Here is a 22,698-nt window from a genome sequence, read left to right as displayed (position 1 = left end):
GAAGAGAAAACAACAAAACAACAATACGGCCAAGATAATAGATACATAGAATCGTTTGAATGTTAATGTTAAATGATTTGAAGAAGAAGAAAAAAAATGAAAGAGTTAAATCGGTTCTGCCTATTACTTTAAAGATGATAAAGTCTATTCATTTGGAAAATCTAATTTAACAACAAAAAATAATCAGTTCAACACATTCTCTTAGACATTGTAATTAAACAACAGAATAATCAATAAAAGAATCAATTCTGACTGTTCGTTTGGAGGTTCTAATTAAACAAGAAAACCCGCGATTCAACTTTTTTGTCACGTTTCATCTCGCGGCGACGCATCGCGACCTTCACCCTATCGGAGATAAATCCAGCGTCGTCAGGAACTTGGTAGGTTCAAAAGGCGACTTGATCATCCCTCTAAAAGGACTTTATTGTTTATTTATGAGTATTTAGATCCTGCTTTACGGCGGAGAGCCTCGGCATTTCCCAAGGTCGCTCCGGTAACGAGAATTTGACTAATACGGACGAGAGACCCTGGGCCTAGGCGGCCGCTCTTCCTTCGCCTTGTAATTGACTCAAACGCTCATCAGTTCACGTCGAGATAATGGCTTTGTTCTCGCGTGTGGCTCTGCCGACGATGTGATTAATTCCCGCACTCACTAGAGGCGGCTCACTCGCGCCCTCTCATCTGCGACGGGCGTGGGAACAAACGGCTGACGGAGGGCCCCGTGCGACGCAGGAAACACCGAGCCCCCCAGCAGAGTTAACGCCAGGGTCATGCGCGTGCGACACAGGCATGTGTGTCCAAGGACGAGTCCAATCCCATCCGTGGGCGCGGGATCGCAGCCGTGGGTGCAATCGTGGGCGGAGGTAGATAATCAGCGTTTATGTGGGGACTCCGGTCGCGAGAGTGGACACGGACGCCATTATCGGGCCTGACCACCGGCTTCGCCACCAGTCTCGCCAAGGGGGAATTTATGACCGGAGTCCGTAGGAGGCTTTTATTTGGCGCTGCGTATGGGCGTAGCGGGCGGAGCGGGCGTGGGAGGTTTAGTACGTTGGCTGATGTCACAGATGGTGAAAAAGGACTCGTACGGGCAGGAGGACGAAGGCTGTGCGCTGATAAAGAGAATAAAAAGAGTAACACGTGGGCCCCACGTAAAAAAAAGTATATATTTATAAGAAAAAAAGAAACGAAAATAAACAACAACCAGATAGCCGAAAGATATAAACATACCATCGCAATATGCTCTAAATTCATGCCTGCATTCGTAAAAAAAAAAAAAGTGAGCGATCATAAAGGCAGTCATGTAAAGTGCATCTGAATTCTAAGAAGGAAAATCAAGTGCGCGGACACACCCCCTGGCAACTACCTGCTGTTCTGATATAAAGCGTCCGAACGTATTTCATTACTTTTGAATATTCAGCTGAAGACGTGAGTAAACTGGGAACCAACTGCTGATTTACATGGGGATGATCTTTGTTCATTTACAATTTGATATTTCTAATTTATCAGAAATGGAGCAAGTCTCTCCCTCGCCCCCCCCCCCCCCCCCCCTTCGAAAGACGCTGCGTCCGATAACGAAAACAGTAACATGAAATAAATAGGCTCCGAATATGGTCTCGCTCACTTACGCCGAGATAATTTTAGGCGACGATGTACTTTTCGTAAGATCGGTAAAACGTTTTTATCGCATTTGTAATTAGACTCGCTAATGGGATTTACTCTTCTTAACCTTTTTTTCTGATCATTTTCTTTATTTCTTTGTTTTTTTATTAATATCTTTTTCTTTTATTGTGAATATATTTGTCTACGCGGTATATCTTCAAGCGACGCAGTCTCGGGCCTGTTATCTCGACCCGTCCACTCGACCGCAACACAGGTCTGTCCTTGGCGGTGGGAGGCCGAGTGATATCACGGCCCGCCCACCTTCCCCGTTTCACGCCCTCGCTTCCAACGCGCCCGTCGTCTGCCCGTTTTCGGTCTTTTATCTATTTCTTTCTAATTATTTCCGTTTCTGTCCGTTCGGTCTGACTGTCTATCTCTCTATCTATCTATCTGTCTGTCTGTCTGTCTCTCTGTCTGTCTCTTTCTCTCCCTCTCTCTTTCTCTCTCTCTCTCTCTCTCTCTCTCTCTCTCTCTCTCTCTCTCTCTCTCTCTCTCTCTCTCTCTCTCTCTCTCTCTCTCTCTCTCTCTCTCTCTCTCTCCCTCACTCCCCCTCCCTCTCACCCAATTCCCCTTGTGATGGCTGATACAATTTCCCATCATCTGCGCTAATGACTCCCTCATCATTATGACCTTTGAGGAGGAATTGCCCCGTTTTCTTCAAAGATAAATCCACCGACCATTCATCAAATCTGAAAGCCAGATTGGTCGCTTCATAAATGGCATTATAGCGTGTCATTAAACAAAAATATATGTATCGCTAAGGCTGTAAATTATTTTGAATATTTCTGTCACGGACGCCCTCTTCTCCAGCCGCGCACACTGTCCTCCAGAACCGAGGTAGAATAAATTAAGATAAATCTGGTGTTCTCGATGGCCAAGTCAGTGTTCTGGTCTCTCTGAGTCCTGGTCGGAGATACGGTATTTATGCTTTGGCTGTTTATGTTCATTCTGGATTGGTGGTAACTCAAAAGAGAGAAAGAAAAAGAATAGAAAGAAAAAAGGAGAACAAATCAAATTGGATACGAGAAGTTTGGGGTCTATGAAAAAAATAATATATATATATTGTTAGAAATTATTTTTTATAAATCTAGGCGTTTATTTTTCCCTACTCCTACTTATGTGCGGAAAAAAAAAATACAACGGGGTTGGTTATCTGCAAATGTCTTATCGTTTATGAGTGGATTATCTCGAGGGCGGACCCTGGATCCTCAACCACTCTGGACACATGTTAGCGCTGTGGCGTCCCGACAACACCAACATTCCGCATACCATTAGTCCTTCAGCCTCCAGTCCTTTCCGGAGAAGAACACACCTGAAAAAAAATTGAGTCAGAGGTTGACCAGCTTTGGGCCTTGCGTCTCCAAACGGAAGAGAAATGAACAAAATACATTGGAAGAGGCGAAGGACCCCGACCATGTAGAGGATGTACACAATACACCAAGTCAGCTTAAAAAAAAAAAAGAGTCAGTTCCTTCCTCTTCCTCCTCCTCCCCCTCGGGCACCTTCTTCCCTAAAGGTCTGGGCTTTAAGAGCAATAAACACCGGCGGAGCAATGCGGAAACTCCTATACTTGAAACGTGCGGGAGATAAGCCCAAATTGAATTATGATAAATACGATGTTTCTCAGATCTAAACAAGTCAGAATTTATGTTCGTTGGGAGAGCGGAATATGCCTTTTCTACTTGTATTTTATTTTAATTTTTTATCTGTCTTTTGTTCTGAAATGCTGACATTCCTTCGCACTGTCCATGGGAAACGCGAGGTGAGGGCAAGAGGGTGTGGAAGGGGGGGGGGGGGAGCAAACGAGCCCAGTGACACAGCTGATGCGTCACGCCTTGCTGCACATATCTATTGTTTTTTTTGGGGGGGGGTTATTTACCACACAAACATACAGACAGGCACACACCAAGCCCCAACACACACGCACACACACACACACACACACACACACACACACACACACACACACACACACACACACACACACACACACACACACACACACATGCCCACATACAGCAGGAGAAGAGTAGAGAAGAGAAGAGGAGAGAGGGAGAATGAGAGAGATAGAAGAGAAGAGAAGAAAAGAGAAGAGAAGAGTAGAGGAGAGAAGAGGAGAGGAGAGAGAGAGAGGAGATAAGAGGAGAGAGGGAGGAGAGAAATGAGAGAGAGAAGAAAGAAAAGAGAAAAGAGAGAGAGAAAAGAGAAAAAAGAGAAAAGAGAGAAGAGAGAGAGAAGAGAGAAAAGAGAAGAGAGAGAGAGAGTGAAACAGACAGCCGAAACGAGTGACTAAACAACAAAGGCGTTTTGGTTCAGGATATGTTAACAAGCAGCAGCTGCCCCAATAGACCTCAGTCGGGATTCGCAGGAAGGGAAACAGGGCGACTTCCAAAAGGCAAATCAGCTTTTTCTTCCTTAGGGTAGGCTGCATGGGATCATACACAGTTTTTTTTTTCACTCATTCATCACATTTTCTGTCAATATGGGAAGGAAACATACCATTACACACACACACAAACGCACACAATTACACACACTTACACACACTCACTCATACTCACACACACACTCACTCACACACACACACACACACACACACACACACACACACACACATATATATATATATATATATATATATACATATATACACACACACACGAAGAGAAATCGAAAGCCAAAATCCATTTGGGCAATCAGAATATGCAAAAACAGAAGGGCAGGCAGAGATAATGACAGCCTTACTGACACTCCAGATATCACGTTTTCTTCGTTGCCTTTCTCTAGGGCAGACATTTTTTTTTTTTGTTCATTTGATGTAAATTCCCTCATTGTTCTTATATTTTTGGATTGCAACACGCTTTCATTTGACTTTTTGTTTGTTAGATGTTATTATCTTTTCTCTTCACCTCAATCATTTTGTGAATGTATAAAAAACTTTTATTCCCTTTCCTCTTCAAAGAATAAGTTAATATTAGACTTTCTTATTTGCGTTATCCTTCCCTTAAGTAAATTCCCTAAATGAATAAACCCTTTTGTTTTCCCTCCCCCTTCCTTCCACGCCGCCGTAACGCCAAATCAATCACTACCATCTGTCTGGAGTACACAATTTCCCCGCCAATAGTTTCTTCCGACCGTCTCATCCTTGCCTCGCGGCCGCCTCGCATCACTTACCCATTAATTAGCTTTGCTTTCTATCCCATTTTCTCCTTTCGAACACCCGTGAAGGTCAGGAAAAAAAGGTGGGAGGAAATAGCTGAAGGTCAGAGTAGGATGGACTATGGTTATGAAGATATGGTGGCTTTGGGTATTGTCGCTGGGTATGGAGGTACAAGGAGGGTATATTGTACTGAAACATGGGTAGACAGAGAGGCAGATAGGAGGAGAAGATATAAACAAATATATAGCGGGGGAACGAAAAGTGAAAAGAAAGAAAGAAGTGAGAGCAGGAGAGAGAAGAGAAAGAAGAAACACCGACCACCTGCCATCAGTAGCCCCTCCGCGCGCGTCAGGTAGCCATGCAAAGGCTCGCCTCACACCAGCTCGCGGGTGTTCCTAACCTGTAATCCGGACGGTCCTGAGTTCTCTCCCCTCCTGAAGGGCGGGTCGCGGCTCTACGAAGGCCAGACAACCTCCAGACGCAATGTTATCAGACTGTAAATCATACCGAGCAGGTGCAAGCCTCAGTCTGCCTGCATTATATCGAGACTGAAAGGAACCGGGCGAGCGGAGGACTACTTGGTTTGTCGGAGGAGCTGAAGGATTATCGTGTCCTTTCATCGTCTGCTCGGTGGAAGGGCCATCAGCAGTGATAAGAGAGATGGAAATAGACACCCAGATCAAGATCAGACAGAGAGAGAAAAATAAACAGAAGATAGGACGAGAGAGAGAGGGAAAGAAAAAAAAAAAATGAATCAAGAACGAAAGAAAACGAGGCTACAAAGCCTAGACTGCTTCCAAACTGCAGCTCTTGTTGGCCGCTGCTGCTCCCACCTCCACTCACTCTCTCCAGTCACACCGAACAGTCATATTTACATATCTTCATCGGTGCATCAGCATTTCGATAAACCAGACGCCGCCGACAGTCTTCGCACAAAACCCAAAACACCTTAAACTTCCTGGGTCCAAGTTCAGCAAAATTTAGTTAAAAGTCGTTATCGTTTGAGAAGTAAATCTCGTAAACCTTGACTACCATGACATAATCGACAAACTCGTCCGGCAACAAACTGAAAAAGTGTGAAGAAAGAGAGAGGGAGAGGGAGAGGGAGAGCGTGTGGACGAGGAAGAGGAAGATGGAGAGCATAAGAGTGAGGGAGAGGGAGAGGGGAGAGGGGGGAGAGGGGAGAGGAAGAGGGAAAGAAAGAGAAAGATGGAGATGAGGAAGTGGGAGGAGAAGAAGGAGGAGAGAGAAAGAAAAAGTGAAGAAAAAGAAAAAAAAAAAGAAAAGAAAAGGGAAAAACAAAAGAAAAAGAGAAGGAAAAGGACAAGTTGACAAAAAAAAAAAAAAAAAAAGACAAGGAAAAGAAGAAAGAAAATCAAAATAAAATAAAAATATTAGAGAGAGAACAAGACAGAGAGAGACAGAGAGAACCAAAATACAAAAGAGAGAGAGAAAAAAACGAAAGAAATTGGCCCAGAGCCAATGACTGCCGTGTGACTGACTAAATTTGGAAATCTGAAATCATAAAATTGATAATTGTGAAGGATACAAGCAGGTTGGTGTTGTTGCCGGGGTAGTCGAAGTAAAGGGCCTTAGCAACTTATTCATTTTATTGCTCAAACTCGCCAGTATAAGAAGGTCTTCGGTGTCTCTCTCTGGGGAAAGGAGGAAGATGGAGAAGGGGAGGGAGAGGGAGAGGGAGAAGGAGAAGGAGAAGGAGAAGGAGAAAGAGAGACATGAATAATACGAAGGATGAGTAGGAAGGAGGAAGAGGGTGAAGGAGTAGGAGGAGAGGAGGGAGAAAGAGAAGAAAGAGGAAGAGAAGGAGGGAGAAGGTGAAGAAAGGGAGAGGGAGAGGAGGAAGAAGGAGAGATATATGGAAGTAAGAAGGAAGGAAAACAAGAAAGAGAGAGTGGAGAGGAAATAGAAAGGAAGAGAGCAAGAGAGATACACATACAGAAAGAAGATAGACAAAGAGACAAATAAATAGATAGATGGAGAGAGAGGTGTGTGTATATATGAATATATATATGTATATATATATATATATATATATATAGAGAGAGAGAGAGAGAGAGAGATGAATAGATAGATAGAGACAGACAGGTAGAAAAAAATAATTTATATATATAAAGATAAATAGATATATAGAGAGAACAACAACACCAGCACCCCCCCCCCCCCCCCATAAAATGCCAGTACCCCGCCACGCGCGCACAGACGTGAGGTGACAATACTTGGCCGTAATTACCAGGATGAGCGGCTGTCGTCAAGGTTGATGTGTGAGAAGATAAAGTGAAAGGACACGAGGTTCTTACTGTCACGTTTTTTTTTGGTTGAGGCAATTATGTTTGGTTATATGCTCGACGCTTGATTCTTTATGCATGTGGAGTTTAGTGTGATTTTTGCTAATTACGAGTTCGTGAGATATGTATTATTATCTGTAGTCATTTACATCGTCGTTCTTTTGTTCTTTGTTATTTATCTATTTAAGTTTTGGTTCTTTTTGTCAGTCGCGTGTGTTTGTGTATTTCTCGCTGGAGGAGATTAATTGAAAGTCGTTGTAACAAAGAAATGTCCAAAGGTCTGATCTCTGTCATAGACACACCTTGATGAATATCCGTTGCCGTCTATGAAGCGATTTCCTTCTAATTAAGAGACCTCGATGTAGCAATGACCTCCCATTGTCGTGAAGGAGACATGGCGTCACCATTCGTTGTTTATTATTTTTGTAATCTCTCTCTCTTTCTTTCCTTCTTCTTCTTCTTTGTCCCTAGCAGAGATCGCTTTTAGTTATGCTCATCTCTCACCACTACTTCGTGATGCATCATCATCCAGCGTCAAATTATGCAAATGATTTCTGTGCCGAAGCTGTAAAACAAAGGAGGCAAATCTGGCTCTCGCTTGTCCGTCTCCGGCAGGGCTGATCGATCACGCACCAAACCCCGTTGCTTCTACACCTGTCACGGCGTCACACCTGAACTGTGTTGGTAAACTTTTGGGCGTAAAAACTGGACGCTGTGTTTGCCTTTCAGCGTCCAGTGAATTCCTCGGAAGACTATGGAATGAGAGGAAGGGGAACTTGATGTTTTTTCTGTAGGCTTTGGTTTGTTTATTTTTTATCGTTCGTTTGATTACTCGACAAATTATTTGATGTATGATATCTAAAACCAGCTTCGAACAAACAGACAAAATGATGTCTCTTAATGAATCCCTTTGTACTCTCTTCTCTCAGCAAAGGCTAACGAGACGCCCATACTTGCCAGAACATAAAATATCCGCGTGTGTCTGTCAGTAGCAGTTGTCACTCCTTGTGCTACACACCTGTTAGTGACACCTACCCGCTGAACTGCATACCCATCAACGCCATCTATCAGTTGAAAGAGGCATTAATCAACGCCAACGGGTGAAACGAACTTTTGGCCAATCGATCGGATATCTTTTCTGTGTGTGTGTGTGTGTGTGTGTGTGAGAGAGAGAGAAAGAGAGAGAGAGAGAGAGAGAGAGAGAGAGAGAGAGAGAGAGAGAGAGAGAGAGAGAGAGAGAGAGAGAGAGAGAGAGAAAGAGATAGAGATATAGGGAGAGAGAGAGAGAGAGAGAGAGAGAGAGAGAGAGAGAGAGAGAGAGAGAGAGAGAGAGAGAGAGAGAGAGAGAGAGAGAGAAAGAGAGGTTATGAAAGACAAAGAAAGAGCGAAAGAAAGAAAGAGAGAAAGAAAGAGAAAGAGAAAGATAGAAAGAAAGAGAAAGGAAGAGAAAGAGAGAAAGAGAGACAGACAGAAAGAGAGAGAGAAAGAGAAAGAGGAACCGAGTGACAAGAGACAAACATTAACAAAAAAAATCGGTGGTCGAGAGACAGAGAAACAGCCTAATGTGTGGACGCTTAATACATTAATTAATAGCAAGTGTTCATTCATACCTCCGAGAGTGTCAGCTGCCGCCCATCCCAACCCAAACGCCCGTCAACTGCCGCCCACGATCGGCTACACGCCCGTCAGCTGCCGCCCATCGTCGCCCACACTCTGTGATTTACTGCCCCATTAAGCGCTTCTTTTTCGGCGTAGGTGCAGGGAGTGAAGCAGGGGGGGGGGGGGGGAAGGGGAGGGGGAAATTGAAGGGGAGGGGAGGAGAAGAAGGGGAGTTGGAGGGGGAATGGGAAGGGGAGAAAGAGGGAGAAGGGAAGGAGAGGAGGAAATTAAGAGGAAGGGGAAAACTGAGAGGGAGGGGCGGAGAAGAAGGGGAATTGAAGGGGGAAATTGTGGTGGAGGGGAAGGGAGAGGAAAAAGGGAGGGAGAAACTGTGGGTGAGGGGAAAGGAGAGGAGAGAGAGCGGGAGAAATTGAAAGGGGAGGGGTAGAGAGAGAGGAGAAAGAGATTGGAAAATTGAGGGAGAGGGGAACGGAGGGAGATTAAAAGGGAGGGGGAGTGAAGCAGGGGAAGGGGAGGGGAAGGGGGAGAGGAAAGGTAGGGGGGGAGGAACCACATCTTAGTGCTTCCTAATGAAGATTTAGGAAGAGCCGACCACGACGGCCAAAGGGCTCGATTCGTAGTCAATTTTCCAGTTATGAATAAACATTCATACATAGATGCATCATGTAATGGGTTCGTGCGCTGTCTGTCTGAACCAAGTAGGCGTTTAGATTTTTATATGGATATATGAGTGTGTTGGTCTGCGCGCTTGCATCTATATACATATATACATGAAGTGTATACACGGACACACAAACACACACACATACATACATATATGAGTACCTCTATCTATTATCTCACTGTATATCTGTATGGTGATTTAAGCGAAGAACAACTTTATTCCATGAGGTTCTTCCTTCCAGTACATTACGAAAGCGCCCATGCCTCAGCTGGACGTAGGTACATACACATGTTCATCAGCAGGGATCTGAGACACGTCCTTTCGCTACCAAGACATCCGTTTGTCGAAGAATAATGGACTTTTAACTTCCCCTTCCCCCTTTCCTGTCTTCATTCCCCTTCGGCCAGTTAACTTTCTTCCTCTCCACATGTACTCGTTTCAAAATTTTCCTGTTAATTTCTAACGGCACAGGCACGTCACACCCACAGACATAGTAAAGGTCTGTGAGAACGCAACGAGACCCACACGGAAAACGGATCCTCACAGACAGGGAGCGCCTTCGTTTGCATTCCAAGGGGAGCAAAGGACCCACTTTCGTATTCCCCGCACAGGGCTGGGGGGCGAGGGGGAGGACTATGAGGGAGGATGATCTGGACGAATGGGGAGAGAGGGGGGGAGAGGGAATAGGATGGGGGGTGAGAGCAGGAGAGGCAGGGAGAGAGTGAAGAAGGGGAGGAACGGGAGGGAGAGAGAGGGGCTCGAGACATAGGCAAGCTAACTGTGCTTCGTCGATCCCAGAGGCGCTGGCTGAATGTGCGATGAGGAGCCTCGCTGATAGCATGTACAGGTCGATGTCATAATCACGGAGGTTCGAGTGGCATATCGGGAGCCGAAAGGGGCAGCGCAGGACGGTGACCGTGCCGACGGAAACAAAACCGAAATATTGGTTCGCCTCCGTCACGCCTCGCTGGCTCTGGGATGTTAAGGGCCTGGTTTTTGTTCACTTCAGGAACCGACTTTGTTTCCTAAAGTACAGTATTTTTTATTTGTAAAATAGCATTTAACGGGCTTTTAATGCCGTACAAACATAAACAAATGGGAATGCAATGGAAGTTTCGTGAAATGGACAATTTTTATCTTAGTTTCAGAGGTGCGATTGCGCTGCACACACACACACACACACACACACACACACACACACACACACACACACACACACACACACACACACACACACACACACACACACACAACACAAGAAGTATCACATAAAGGAGACATCTCGCCTTGAGAGGTCAAATGTACGTGTCGTAAATGAAGTCGCCTTTGTGGCACAAGTGGCAGCTCGCTGAAACGCGGCTGATTAAGAAGGGCAACCTACCAAGCAGTAGAATGAATGGCTGTTGTATAATTATTATCTATCTATCTATCTATCTATATATATATTTAAACATAAACACACACACACACACACACACACACACACACACACACACACACACACACACACACACACACACACACGCACGCACGCACAAATACACTGAAAAATAGTGTCAGTGCCCAACACTCGTTGGGTAACATTTTGTGGCTTCGTGTGCTCCTCAGCCCCCCTCCCCCCCTAAAGTGTATCAGCATTTCAACCTACGCACCGCCACAAAATCGCTTGTAAACACACAAACATGTATAACCAGTCTTACACACACACACATACGGACATACACATACCCACACAGATACTCAGAGGCAAACTCACACACAGGAACACCCTCACAGAAATGCAAATTTGGAAATCATGCATTATTTATTGTGTAATAGGCTATTAGATTTTATGACTTAATGACTGTGATATTGCCAGCAAATGACTTAGATGATATTTCTTGCTCTCCGCAGGGAGCAGGTCTTGCAGTGAGCGGGCGTCGTCCGTCCGCGCCCTCCCCCTCGCCGCCCCGCCCCGCCCGCGCTGAGAGGGAGATCAGAGCGACGCCCTTCAAGAGGAGCAGGTCAAGGGTCTACTATGCCTCGCAGACCTCAGACAACTGGCAGCCAAATGACGGCAGCGCAGCCAAAGACAAGGCGGTCAGGCGCAACCTCAGCCTGAGTCCCACTCGCGGCTCCTCCTCGAGCGCCGGCAACGCGGTCGTCACGCCCGTCGCGAAGACGACGCCCGCTGCCAAAAGTGTTTCGACCTCGAGGAGCTCGGCCAGAAGCGCCCCGGCGTCTCGGTCCGGGTCAGCACGCAAGGCGAGCGCGGGCTACAAGGAGCCCGCCATCCTGGAGGTCTCGAGCTCGGGGGAGGAGGTGGGCGAAGGCGAGGGCGAAGGAGAGGCCTCCTCCCCCCTGGGCTCCTTCAGAGGCTCCCTAAGGGGCTCCCCTTCTCACCGCTCGCAGGACTCCGGTTACTCTGACTCCGGTGAATCCAACGCCCACAACGACAGCGACGGATCTCCAGCGACGCCCCCGAACGTGAAGCACATCACCCGCGTCTACTTCGGGGACAGCCATGACCCGGCGCGCCTCTACAACGACAAGATCGTCTGCTCTCCTGAGCTCAAGGCAGGCAAGGTAAGCTCCCCCAGCGGCAGCCCCGCCAGCCTGGCCTCAGAGGCGTCCTCTGGAAGCAGCGGCAGCAGCCCCGGCGAGCGCCGTGCGGCCCCCCTCGAGGAGCTCGCGGAGGAGCTTGAACACAAAAGCCTTCTGGAAGCCTCGGCAGCTGCGGCGGCCCGACGCACCGGCGCCGTCAGAAAGAGAAGCACGAACGCAGGTTCCTCTTCGGCCTCGGACGCCGCGGTCAACAAGAGGCATTCGCGGAGGAGCAGCAGCTCTACTGTGCTCTCGGAACCTCGGCCAGACGCAGCTCGCCGCCCCGCTCCTCTAAGGGCCAGGAGGCGCTGGTCTGCGGCAGACCTGCAGCAGCAACAGCCACACCAACTACAGGAGGATCAGAGGCCGCGCAGGCAGCAGCCGTCGCCTGCAGCACCTCCCACACACGCCTCACGAAGCACCAGCACCAACGACCTGCCGTCGAGCGCTCGCGCGGGCGTGACCTGTTCGCTCGACGCCCTCGACGACCCTGTGCCGGCGTCGCGGGTGGCGGGCGATTGCGACACACACCCCGAGGCCCTTCCACGCCTCTACGACGCCCTCCCACGCCCGCGAGACACACACGCCACCGCACCACGCCCGCATCACGCCCGACGCCTCAAAATACATCCGGCTGCCATCGCCAAGGAGATGAGGTAAGCGCCCTTTAAGTAAACCTTTCAGTGCAATCTCAAACATTACAAAAACGCATTGCCTCCGCTAGGGAATTTTACAACTTCGTGAATTACCTTAATTGACCCAGTCGCTCGCTCCCTCGCCTCTACAGTTGCTCGTTAACGGTTCAAGAAGGTTGTGATCTCAGCGTGGGGCGCCGCTATAATATCCGCTGGAATCGCAAGAAGACAGGCACATACATACATGCATACAAAGGTAGAAAAGAAAAAACAGGTAGAAGCACAAACACACAGATAGTTATATGCGCATATTTACACATATATGCAACATGTATGTACCTGCATAGATAAAAAATACTTATTCTGTTATTTGTATATGAATTAGGTGCGAGCAGTGAAAGAGCTAGTCAGCCATTAGACTCGTTCTACGTCGTAAGTGGAACTAGCGGGAATTTTATTGCCGGCTTCAGCCTCTCGTTTACGTTGCTCGACGTAATGGGAGGGGGAGACGAGGGGGAGGGGGGGAGGATAGGGGTATGATGAGGGGAGGAGGAGGAGGAGGAGGAGGAGGAGGAGGAGGAGGAGGAGGAGGAGGAGGAGGAGGAGGAGGAGGAGGAGGAGGAGGAGGAGGAGGAGGAGGAAGAGGAGAGAAGGAGGAGGAGGAGGAGGAGGAGGAGGAGGAGGAGGAGGAGAGGAGGAGGAGGAGGAGGAGGAGGAGGAGGAGGAGGAGGAGGAGGAGGAGGAGGAGGAGGAGAGGAGAGGAAGAGAAGGGAGAGAGATATGAGGGGAGGTGGGGAGGGGGCAAAGGGGTATGGAGAGGAGGGGGAGGAAGGAAATGGTGGAGAGTGGGGAGGAGAAGGGGAGGGGGGGAGATGGTGGTTAGGTAGGAAGGTGGAAGGAGGAGAGGAGGAGATGAAGAATGGGGAGGAGGAGCAGGAAGGGGTTAGGGGAGAGAGAGGAGAAGGAGCAGGAGGAGGAGAGGGTTTTGGTATGGGAAGGGGAGAAGAGGGGATGGAAAGGGGGTGGGGGTATGGTAATAAGAAGAGTGAGAGGTGAACGAGGCAAGACTGAGGGTGGAAGAGCAGGGTGGAGGTGGCGAGTTAGTGGAGGGGGAGGGAGAGGGAGAGGGGGGGGAGAAGATGGGGTTAAGGGAGCAATTTACAAGAGAACAAAAATGCGTTGTGTAATAAGCAGGTGTGATGTGGAGTTCGATGTCGAGGAGGAGGGGGAGGAGGAGGAGGAGGGGGAGGGGGAGGGGGAGGAGGAGGAGGGGCATAGAGAAGATCATAACCTCATTTCCTCCGTAAAGCATTGTGTTGTTTTGAAACTCGATCTCTCCATCTTTTGCATAAGGGAGGGGGAGAGGGAGAGGGAGAGGTAGGGGGGAGGGGGAGACGTAGATGGAAGGAAATCAAGTCCGAATTAATCTTCCTTTTGTTTATGGCGCGTAATGTGCCCTTAATGGCAGAGGTCACGGTGAAATATCCTCTATTAACATGCGATTTGACTTCTACGGGTAAAGAAAGCCCCTTGTATTCCGGCGATCTCTAACACTTACAAATAGTAATAAAAAGAAATAGAAAAAAGAGGTAATAATCAATACGAAGTAAAAAAAGACAATACAAGGAATGCGGGATAACAAGAAATAATACGCAATACGAAGGAACAACGAAGAAGAGAATTATGAAGATCAAAATTAATTCAGCGAAGAGAAACAACAACAAAAAGACATCGAAGCTATATTTCTGCGACCTCCCCCCCCCTTCTCCCCCTCCCCCTTCCCCTACCCCTCCTTCCGTCGGTGTCGATGTCTGTAGCTGTTGTTCTTTGGTAGCACCAGACTCGACCCACTTGTACGTACATGAACACCCTCGGAGACCCGTGCTTAGTGTGCTCACCCGTGGCTTGAGGGACGCGGTCACACACGAACGCTTTGACCTTTGACCCTTGCCCTTCCCCCCTCCCACCCAAGCTCCCCCCGACGCTGACAGTACCCCCCCCTATCCCCCCTCTCCCCCTCTAGCTAACCCCACGCTAACACTACCCCGCAACTCAACATGTCAATAACATGTCAGGAGATGATGTATGTGTTAACACTGGTATGGTTAGGTTCCCTGTGATGGTTGGCAGAGTTCGTGTGATACAGATATCAACAGATTAATATCAGTGGGATATATACGCACGTAGATGAAGGGGTAGATAAAAAAATGAGAAAAATAAACGAAGAGGCGGGTTGACGACAGTCAGACAAATAGCAAGCAAGAGAGAAATATATGGGAGAGAGAGGGATAGAGAGGGAGAGAGACAGATAGAGAGGGAGAGAGACGGTTGAAGAGGGAGAGAGCCTGAGAGAGGGAAAGGCGGAGAGAGAGAAAGAGAGAAACGGAGAGAGAGAGAGAGAAACGGAGAGAGAGAGAGATAAACGGAGAGAGAGAGAGAGAAACGGAGAGAGAGAGAGAGAGAAACGGAGAGAGAGAGAGAGAGAGGGAGAGAGAGAGAGAGAGAGAGAGGGAGGAGAGACAGAGAGAGAGGGAGAGGGAGAGAGAGGGAGGGTGAGGGAGAGAGAGAGAGAGAGAGAGAGAGAGAGAGAGAGAGAGAGAGAGAGAGAGAGAGAGAGAGAGAGAGAGAGAGAGAGAGAGAGATAGTGAGTGACGGAGGGAGAGACAGAGGGAGAAGAGGAGAGAAGGGTAGAGAAGGGGAGAGAGAATGAGAGAGAGAAAGAGAGAGAGAAAGAGAGAGAGAGAAGAGAGAGGAGAGAGAAGGAGAGAGGAGAGAGAGAGAGAGAGAGAGAGAGAGAGAGAGAGAGAGAGAGAGAGAGAGAGAGAGAGAGAGAGCGAAAGACAGATATATATATATATATATATATATATATATATATAGAGAGAGAGAGAGAGAGAGAGAGAGAGAGAGAGAGAGAGAGAGAGAGAGAATCTAAAACGTCGACAAAAATGATAGCGCATTTCATTACCATGTAAAAGCGATTGATTATAGCTTATGTGTTACAGTTGTATTTTATTGACCTTTTTTTTCCTTCCTGAAACCGATAACATCTTAATCCTGCACAGAGGTATTTCTTGCCCAATAATGCAGCTCCTGAGCTTTTTATTATCCATCCCACACCTTTCTTGCACAATTGTCATCAACTTGTATTCTCTCACTATTATCTATGTAATTGTTTCCTTCCTCGTGTTCTTATCTTGGTCAGCCCAGTAAATATATACGTATTATTCTTATGAAAGACTTCCTCCCCATCTCCGCTCTCTGCCGACGTTATCTGTAGGCGCGCACGCACACACAATGAACCGCTGATTTTAGATTATCGCTATCATTTACTTCACTCCCCGTTTTCGCCCGCTCGGTAATCAGAGAATCCGCGATATCGATAATCTTCCTGTGAATGGCTCTCGCGCCGGCTTTTCTTTTGAACACCCCGATAGCTGCAATCATCCGCGTATGCCTGCGTTCGAAGGGCGATTCCTCATGTGACTAACCCAATCATTTCGACCTTTCGGGCGTGTTCCATTATCGGCAAATACACCTGTTTTAGCAAAGTCATTTTGCATTTGCATGTCTTTTTTTTTTCTCTCCCTCTCTCAGTCTTCTAATGTTGCAACTTTTTTGGGCGTAGTGTGGTAGAGACAAGTACGCCGTCAGTTTAACAACATGCCACAACACAAGTCCTTTCAATTGAATTCACTCGTTTTAATGACTAAAGGAGAGAAAGAGAGAGAGAGAGAGAGAGAGAGAGAGAGAGAGAGAGAGAGAGAGAGAGAGAGAGAGAGAGAGAGAGAGAGAGAGAGAGAGAGAGAGAGAGACGTGGGGTAGAAACGAAAAGAGAAAAAGAAAGAGACAGAGGAAGAAAGAGAGAATGGCCAAACGGTGAACGAATTGGAAACGGGAGACGCAGAGATGAAAGACATCAAGAAAGAAAGAGAGAGAGAAAAAAAAACAACATTTCGAGGAAATTCAAAGACCGAAAAAAACGTCCCAATTTGACCAAGAGGACGAATTTCAGCGTTCCAGGATTCCCGAGACTGGCGCCGGCTCCCATGACCTTCCAGCGAGGGTGAACGTACGTCTGTCAACATTGACACGGGGGAGAAATCGTCGTACCGAGACCGCAAACACTCACGTCATCTGTAGGTTACTGGTGCTTGGGGAGAAGGTGAAGGAGGTGGGATAAGGATGAAGGGCGAGGAAGAGAGAGAGAGAGAGAGAGAGAGAGAGAGAGAGAGAGAGAGAGAGAGAGAGAGAGAGAGAGAGAGAGAGAGAGAGAGAAGAGGGAAGGAGGGAGAGAGAGAGAGAGAAAGAGAGAGATAGAGAGGGAGGGAGGGAAGGAGGGAAAGAAGGAAGAAGGGAAGGAGGGAAAGAGGGAAGGAGGAAAGGAGGAAGGGAGAAAGAGAGAGACAGAGATAAATAAAGAACAAGAAAACGTAAAATTAAGATTAAACAAAATGAGAATGAACTCGCCCAAACCTCACGACCCTTGTGATGAAAGCATGGTGATGTAGGCAAAGATTCTCTGCAGAAAACAAACACTACATTTGTACTTCATTATTCATCTACGTCTCCTCACTAACAGCAGAAATTGCGTGATTAGCTTGCAGATTTGTGTAAACCTGTATAATTTGTATAATTATAGATGGAAATCAAGCACAAGCTGAGATAATGAGGTATTTTTTTAACGATATATCTGTATATCATTATATTTTGGGTTATCTCTGTCTTGGTAGTAATAACACAGACTAATCAAGATCTGTACACGTAAAATATACATTTGGAATTATTTGTTGCATTAAAAAAAAAAATAATACAGTGCATACAACAGATTTTAGAATTAATATTACTGAGATATGGAACAAAAATACAGGATAAAATACCCCTCTAATTGTACTAATAAAATATAATGCAGTTTATTATTTACCAGAAAGAGAATGAAATGTCACTGACTGATATTTTAGATAAAATAAAGCCTAAGGACTGGAGATTTTACGGAGATTTCAACGCACCAGTTAAAGTTATCTCTTCCTCCACTGGTGAAACATAACACGCAATTCCGAAAATATCTGAAATAATGCATTTGGCTTTGTTAATATCACAATTTCTAATGGAACATAGACTTGTCTATATAATGTTTCATGGGAATGATAAGTCACTTTCAAAGAGCAGATGACGAGACGGTACACACTCATGACAACTTCCTCTGTTTTCACACACTCTTTCGTAATAAAAAAGAGAGAAAAAAAGGAAGGAAAAGAATGGAGAAGTGTGAAAGACGAGCCATGGAAAGGCTCGGCGCTGGAGGAGGGCCAACTCCAGTCTGAATGAATTAATGGCTACCTGGACGAGCAGAAAAGGGAAGAAAGAACGCGATTAAGAGATAAGACGTGTTAGGAGGAGCTTCTTCTTCCTCGCCTCCTTCGTCTTGCACCTTCCTGGGTACGAAGTCAATGACTGAGATCTACCAGCATTAAGGGAAGATGACACGACACTCCGGAGTGAAAGTGACAGATTGAGGGGAGATGACGCCGGCAAAGTGACTGTTCGCACTCGCCCGCCTTGGCTTCCGTCATCACGGGCGCCTTATTTTGACACAGTGCCGGATCATTTAGTCTTATCCCTGTCATTACGGCGAGTTAGGTCCTCGCTGTGAGTATCGTCTTTTCCGTCTGTCTCTTTTTGATGTAGGGGGGGGGGGGGTGGAGGGGCACGGAATGATATTATTATGTATAAGTAAAAGGAAGCTATTTCTTTTTATGCGTATCTGATTTAGTTTGAAATGCCTGGTGCTTGTGAAATAGTCTCTCACTTCAAATAAATGAATATGATTTTCTATATCTGCATTGATTTAAAAGCCATACTTTCATCGTGTAATGGCTATTGCTTAGGCTCCTCTAAGGAGGGTAGTCTAACTCTTCAATGATGTAATTTAGTCATTAGCAATCGAGTAAAGAGGAATTTCATATCCTCTCTCCATCTGCCCGCATCTGTTTATATATCCCGACATTCCTCCTCTTCGTCATTTTGCTTCCACATTCACTCCATTCGATTTTCTCTTCTTTCACCCATTCTCCATGTAATTTTCCTCTCGTCCCACAATCTCCCTACGCTCCTTCCTCGCCCCTCTCCTTGGGAATAGAGCTGTCCGCCATCGCATCCACCAGCCGCGTCCACGCCGCCGCCATTACTGACCACGGGCCTGGTAGCGATTTCCAGATTTCACACCCTGGGATTATGACCTTAAATGACGCAAGTCGAATCGGAAATTACGAAAGGGGTTTGCCTTCCCTTAGAGCTCATTCTGGGTTGCATTAGCTTGGGGTTTTGTGTCTTAGATATTGAAGTGTATAGCTCGTACTTGCCTCCCAGTGTCAACTCATTAATGCGTGGAATGGAGGCTTGACATTTTCATAAGCTGGTTTGTCTTCCATATGGCTACTGGCGCAACACCTTCCATATGGTATGTGTGTAAACAGGCCTTCGCTATATACCCCGATTACTCTTTCTATCTTTCCTCGGCACGCAACCGACGTGTTTTGACAATGACATGTGATACTACTGTGATCACTATTTCGTAGAATTCGCTTGGTATATTATTCATTCTGTTACGCTTTGTCAACGTGAATGGTTTATTACGGCGAACATCTGCCCCAGAAATGAGCTCCAAAAGATGCATTGCAGACTCATTGCCTTTAATCTGCATTGGTTGTTAACGAAATAAAAAAAGGAAGAGGAGGAGGAGGAGGAGGAGAAAAATAATATTAATAATAATAATAATATTAATAATAATAATAATAATAATAATAATAATAATATTGATAATAATAATAATAGTAATAATATGAACAACAACAACTACAACAACAAGAGGATGAGGAGGAAGAAGAAGAAAAAGGAGGAGGAGGAGGAGGACAAGAAGGAGAAAAAGAAAAAGAAGGAGAAGGAAAAGCGGACGAAGAAGGAGATGGAAAAGCGGACAAAGAAGAAGGAGAAGAAGAAGAAAAAGCTGAAGAAGGAGGAGGAGGAGGAGAAGAAGAAGAAAAAGAAGAAGAAGAAGAAGAAGAAGAAGAAAAAGATGAAGAAGAAGGAGGAGGAGGAGAAGAAGAAGAAAAAGAATAAAAAGATGAAGAAGAAGGAGGAGGAGGAGAAGTAGAACAAGAACAAGAACAAGAAAAAGAACAAGAACAACAAGAACAAGAGCAAGCAAAAGAAGGCGACGAAGAAACAGAATCAAATAAACACTCTGCTCCTCCTCCAGCGAGTGCCCGCAACCCCAGGTACTCAGACAGAGTGGTGTAACTGCAAATACCTTCGTCTCGAAACTATGTATATGTGTCTTCTGTTATTCACTTTTCCTTTTTTCCTCTTTGTTATTCTCCATCTTCAGCAGCTTTTCCTCCATCTGCTTATTTTTATCTTATTTTTTTCCTCTCCTTTTTTTTTCTTTTTTTTTTCTTCCCTTCTCGTTCCTTAAATCACTACCTCCTTCTCTACTCCTTCTCCTCCTCTTTCTTTTCCTTTTCCTCCACCCTCTTCCTTTCTTCCCCTCCTCATTTTCTTCTTCTTCTCGTCCTTCTTCTTCTTCCTCCTCCTCCTCCCCTCCTTCATCTCCTCCTCTTCCTCCCCTCCTTCACCTCCTCCTCCTCTTCTTCCCCTCCTCCTCCTACTTCTCTTCCTCCTCCTCTCCCTCCCCCCTCCTCCTCCTTCTCTTCCTTCCTCCTCCTCCTCCTCCTCCTCCTCCTCCTCCTCTTCCTCTTCCTCTTTTTCCTTCTCCTTCTCCTCCTCTTCCTCCTCCTCCTCTTCATCTTCCTCTTTCTCCTTCACCTCCTCCTCCTCTTCTTCTCATCCTCCTCCTCCTCCTCCTCCTCCTCTTCCTCCCCCCTCCTCCTCCTCCTCCTCCTCCTCCTCCCCTCCTCCTCCTCTTCCTCTTCCTCTTTCTCCTCCTCCTTCTCCTCCTCCTCCTCCTCCTCTTCCTCCTCTTCCTCTTCCTCCCCCCACCTCCTCTCCTCTTCCTCTTCCTCTTTCTCCTCCTCCTCCTCCGTTCAAGGCTAGGATCCTCCGAGGTATTCCATTGTGAACTCCACAATGGACTCCGGTGTTTGCTTGCTCTGTAATGAGATTGCCGGACGAGAGTCACTGGCCAAGGAATTGTTTTTAGCATTATTATTGTTGCTATTTTCGTTGTTGTTTTTTTTTTTTTTTTTTTTTCTTCTTCTTTTCTTCTTCTTCTTGCTGTTGTCGTTATTATTATGGATATTAATATTATTACTATTATTGTTATTATTATTATTGTTGTTATTATTATCTTCTTCATATTCATTATTATTATTATTATTATTATTATTATTATTATTATTATTATTATTACTATTGTTGTTATTATCAATTTTGTTATGATAATCATTATCGTTATCATTATCATTATCATTATTATCACCTTTGTAATCATTATTTCTCACCATCATCATCCTTCCTACTCGTCACACACAACCACAGTCACCTCCACGAGAGAGTTGATGACTGCTCTTAAATAGCATGGGAAGAAATGCAATGGCTCAAAGGATGAGAAAGGCGTTTTCGTGCCAAGGGCGCAGAGGGAGGAAGATGCTGCTGCGGGTAGGATGCTGTGCGCAGGATGTGGCGCAGAGGAAGGCAGGAATAAGGAGGAGTCTGTCAGTCTAAGGTCCGGTCTCGACGTTGGGAATGCCCTCGGGCCACTTTAAGGAGGTCGGGGGGGAGAGGGAGGGAGGGAGGGAGGGTGAACGATGGGCTGAGACAGATAGGTTGGTAGGTAGGTGGGTTGGTAGGTGGGTGGGTAGGTGGGTAGATAGGTGGATAGGTAGGTGGGTAGGTGGGTAGATAGGTGGGTAGGTAGGTGGGTAGGTGGGTAGATAGGTGGGTAGGTAGGTGGGTGGGTGGGTAGGTGGGTAGGTAGGTAGGTAGGCAGGCAGGCAGACAGACAGACAGACAAACAGACAGACACACACACACACACACACAAACACACACACACACACACACACACACACACACACACACACATACACACACACACACACACACACACACACACACACACACACACACACACTCACACACACACACACACACACACTCACACACACACACACACACACACACTCACACACACACACACACACACACACACACTCACACACACACACACGCACACTCACTCACACACATAAAGGTATAAGAAATTGGAATAGGATGCAAAGAATGCTTGGAAAGAAACTGCAAAAGTGTTTAGGGGAGACTTTAAGAAAAGTGAGATAAGCTCAAGAAAGACGTTTAGTGTATAATGTTTTTTTTACGGCCTATTATATATATTTTTTTAAAGGAAAGTCTTCAGACATAATTTTTTTTATTGGGTATCTCATTTACAGCATCTTGAGAAAAAAAATAACTACATATAGACATGTTTTTTATCCCGAACAAACCACCTAAGTGATATATCTAAATGTCAGTGTTATGAACAATCCCTCTTCCCCAGCAAAACACGTAATGACTCACTCAGGCTTCGAAACTCGGTCGCGTCAAGAACTCATCGAACCGAAGATGAATCGAACGACAAAAGCGGACACAGGAGATGATACGCTTTGAACTTGAGAAATGACGAGAGAACATGACAGATCATTCAGCAGGACGCGAGGAGGGGTGGTGAATGAACGAGGGCGATATGTAGAGTGGCCGAGAGAGACAGAAAGACGAATGTGTGGGAGGTCGTCGATAGAATATTGGATGAGTCTAAGGGACCGATTGAAATTCTGTGAAGTGAGTTGAGGACGGGGAGCTAATGAAAAGTAACGGAGGATGAAGGAAATGTTTCTATTTATTCACTCATTCGATCTGTCTCCTTGTTTACCTCTCTGTCTGTTACACTTAAATACCATTACCTTAAGAGTGTGAGAGTTACACTTCCATTAGAACCAGCATCATCACCACCGCCATTACCATTACGTCTGTCACCCTCACGATGTGCCCTGTACTTCCGCCAATTTTGCATATTTCTGCTCCCACATAAAACGACCTGTAATTGGGAAAAGC

The 22,698-nt window shown here is 46.2% G+C and overlaps 1 protein-coding gene across 1 annotated transcript in view; it reads left to right on the top strand.

The window, feature by feature from the left end:
- Positions 1–22,698, top strand: part of LOC125043310 (protein inscuteable homolog) — a 118,497-nt gene that overhangs the window by 81,893 nt on the left and 13,906 nt on the right. The window contains exon 2 of the mRNA XM_047639358.1: positions 11,306–12,651. Coding sequence (XP_047495314.1) covers positions 11,306–12,651 — 1,346 coding nt within the window. The remainder of the gene's footprint in view (positions 1–11,305; positions 12,652–22,698) is intronic.

Source organism: Penaeus chinensis, chromosome 33, assembly GCF_019202785.1.
Source record: "Penaeus chinensis breed Huanghai No. 1 chromosome 33, ASM1920278v2, whole genome shotgun sequence".
NCBI classification, from domain to species: domain Eukaryota; kingdom Metazoa; phylum Arthropoda; class Malacostraca; order Decapoda; family Penaeidae; genus Penaeus; species Penaeus chinensis.
The sequence above is the reverse complement of the archived record's forward strand: the minus strand, read 5'-3'. Positions and strand labels throughout refer to the sequence as shown.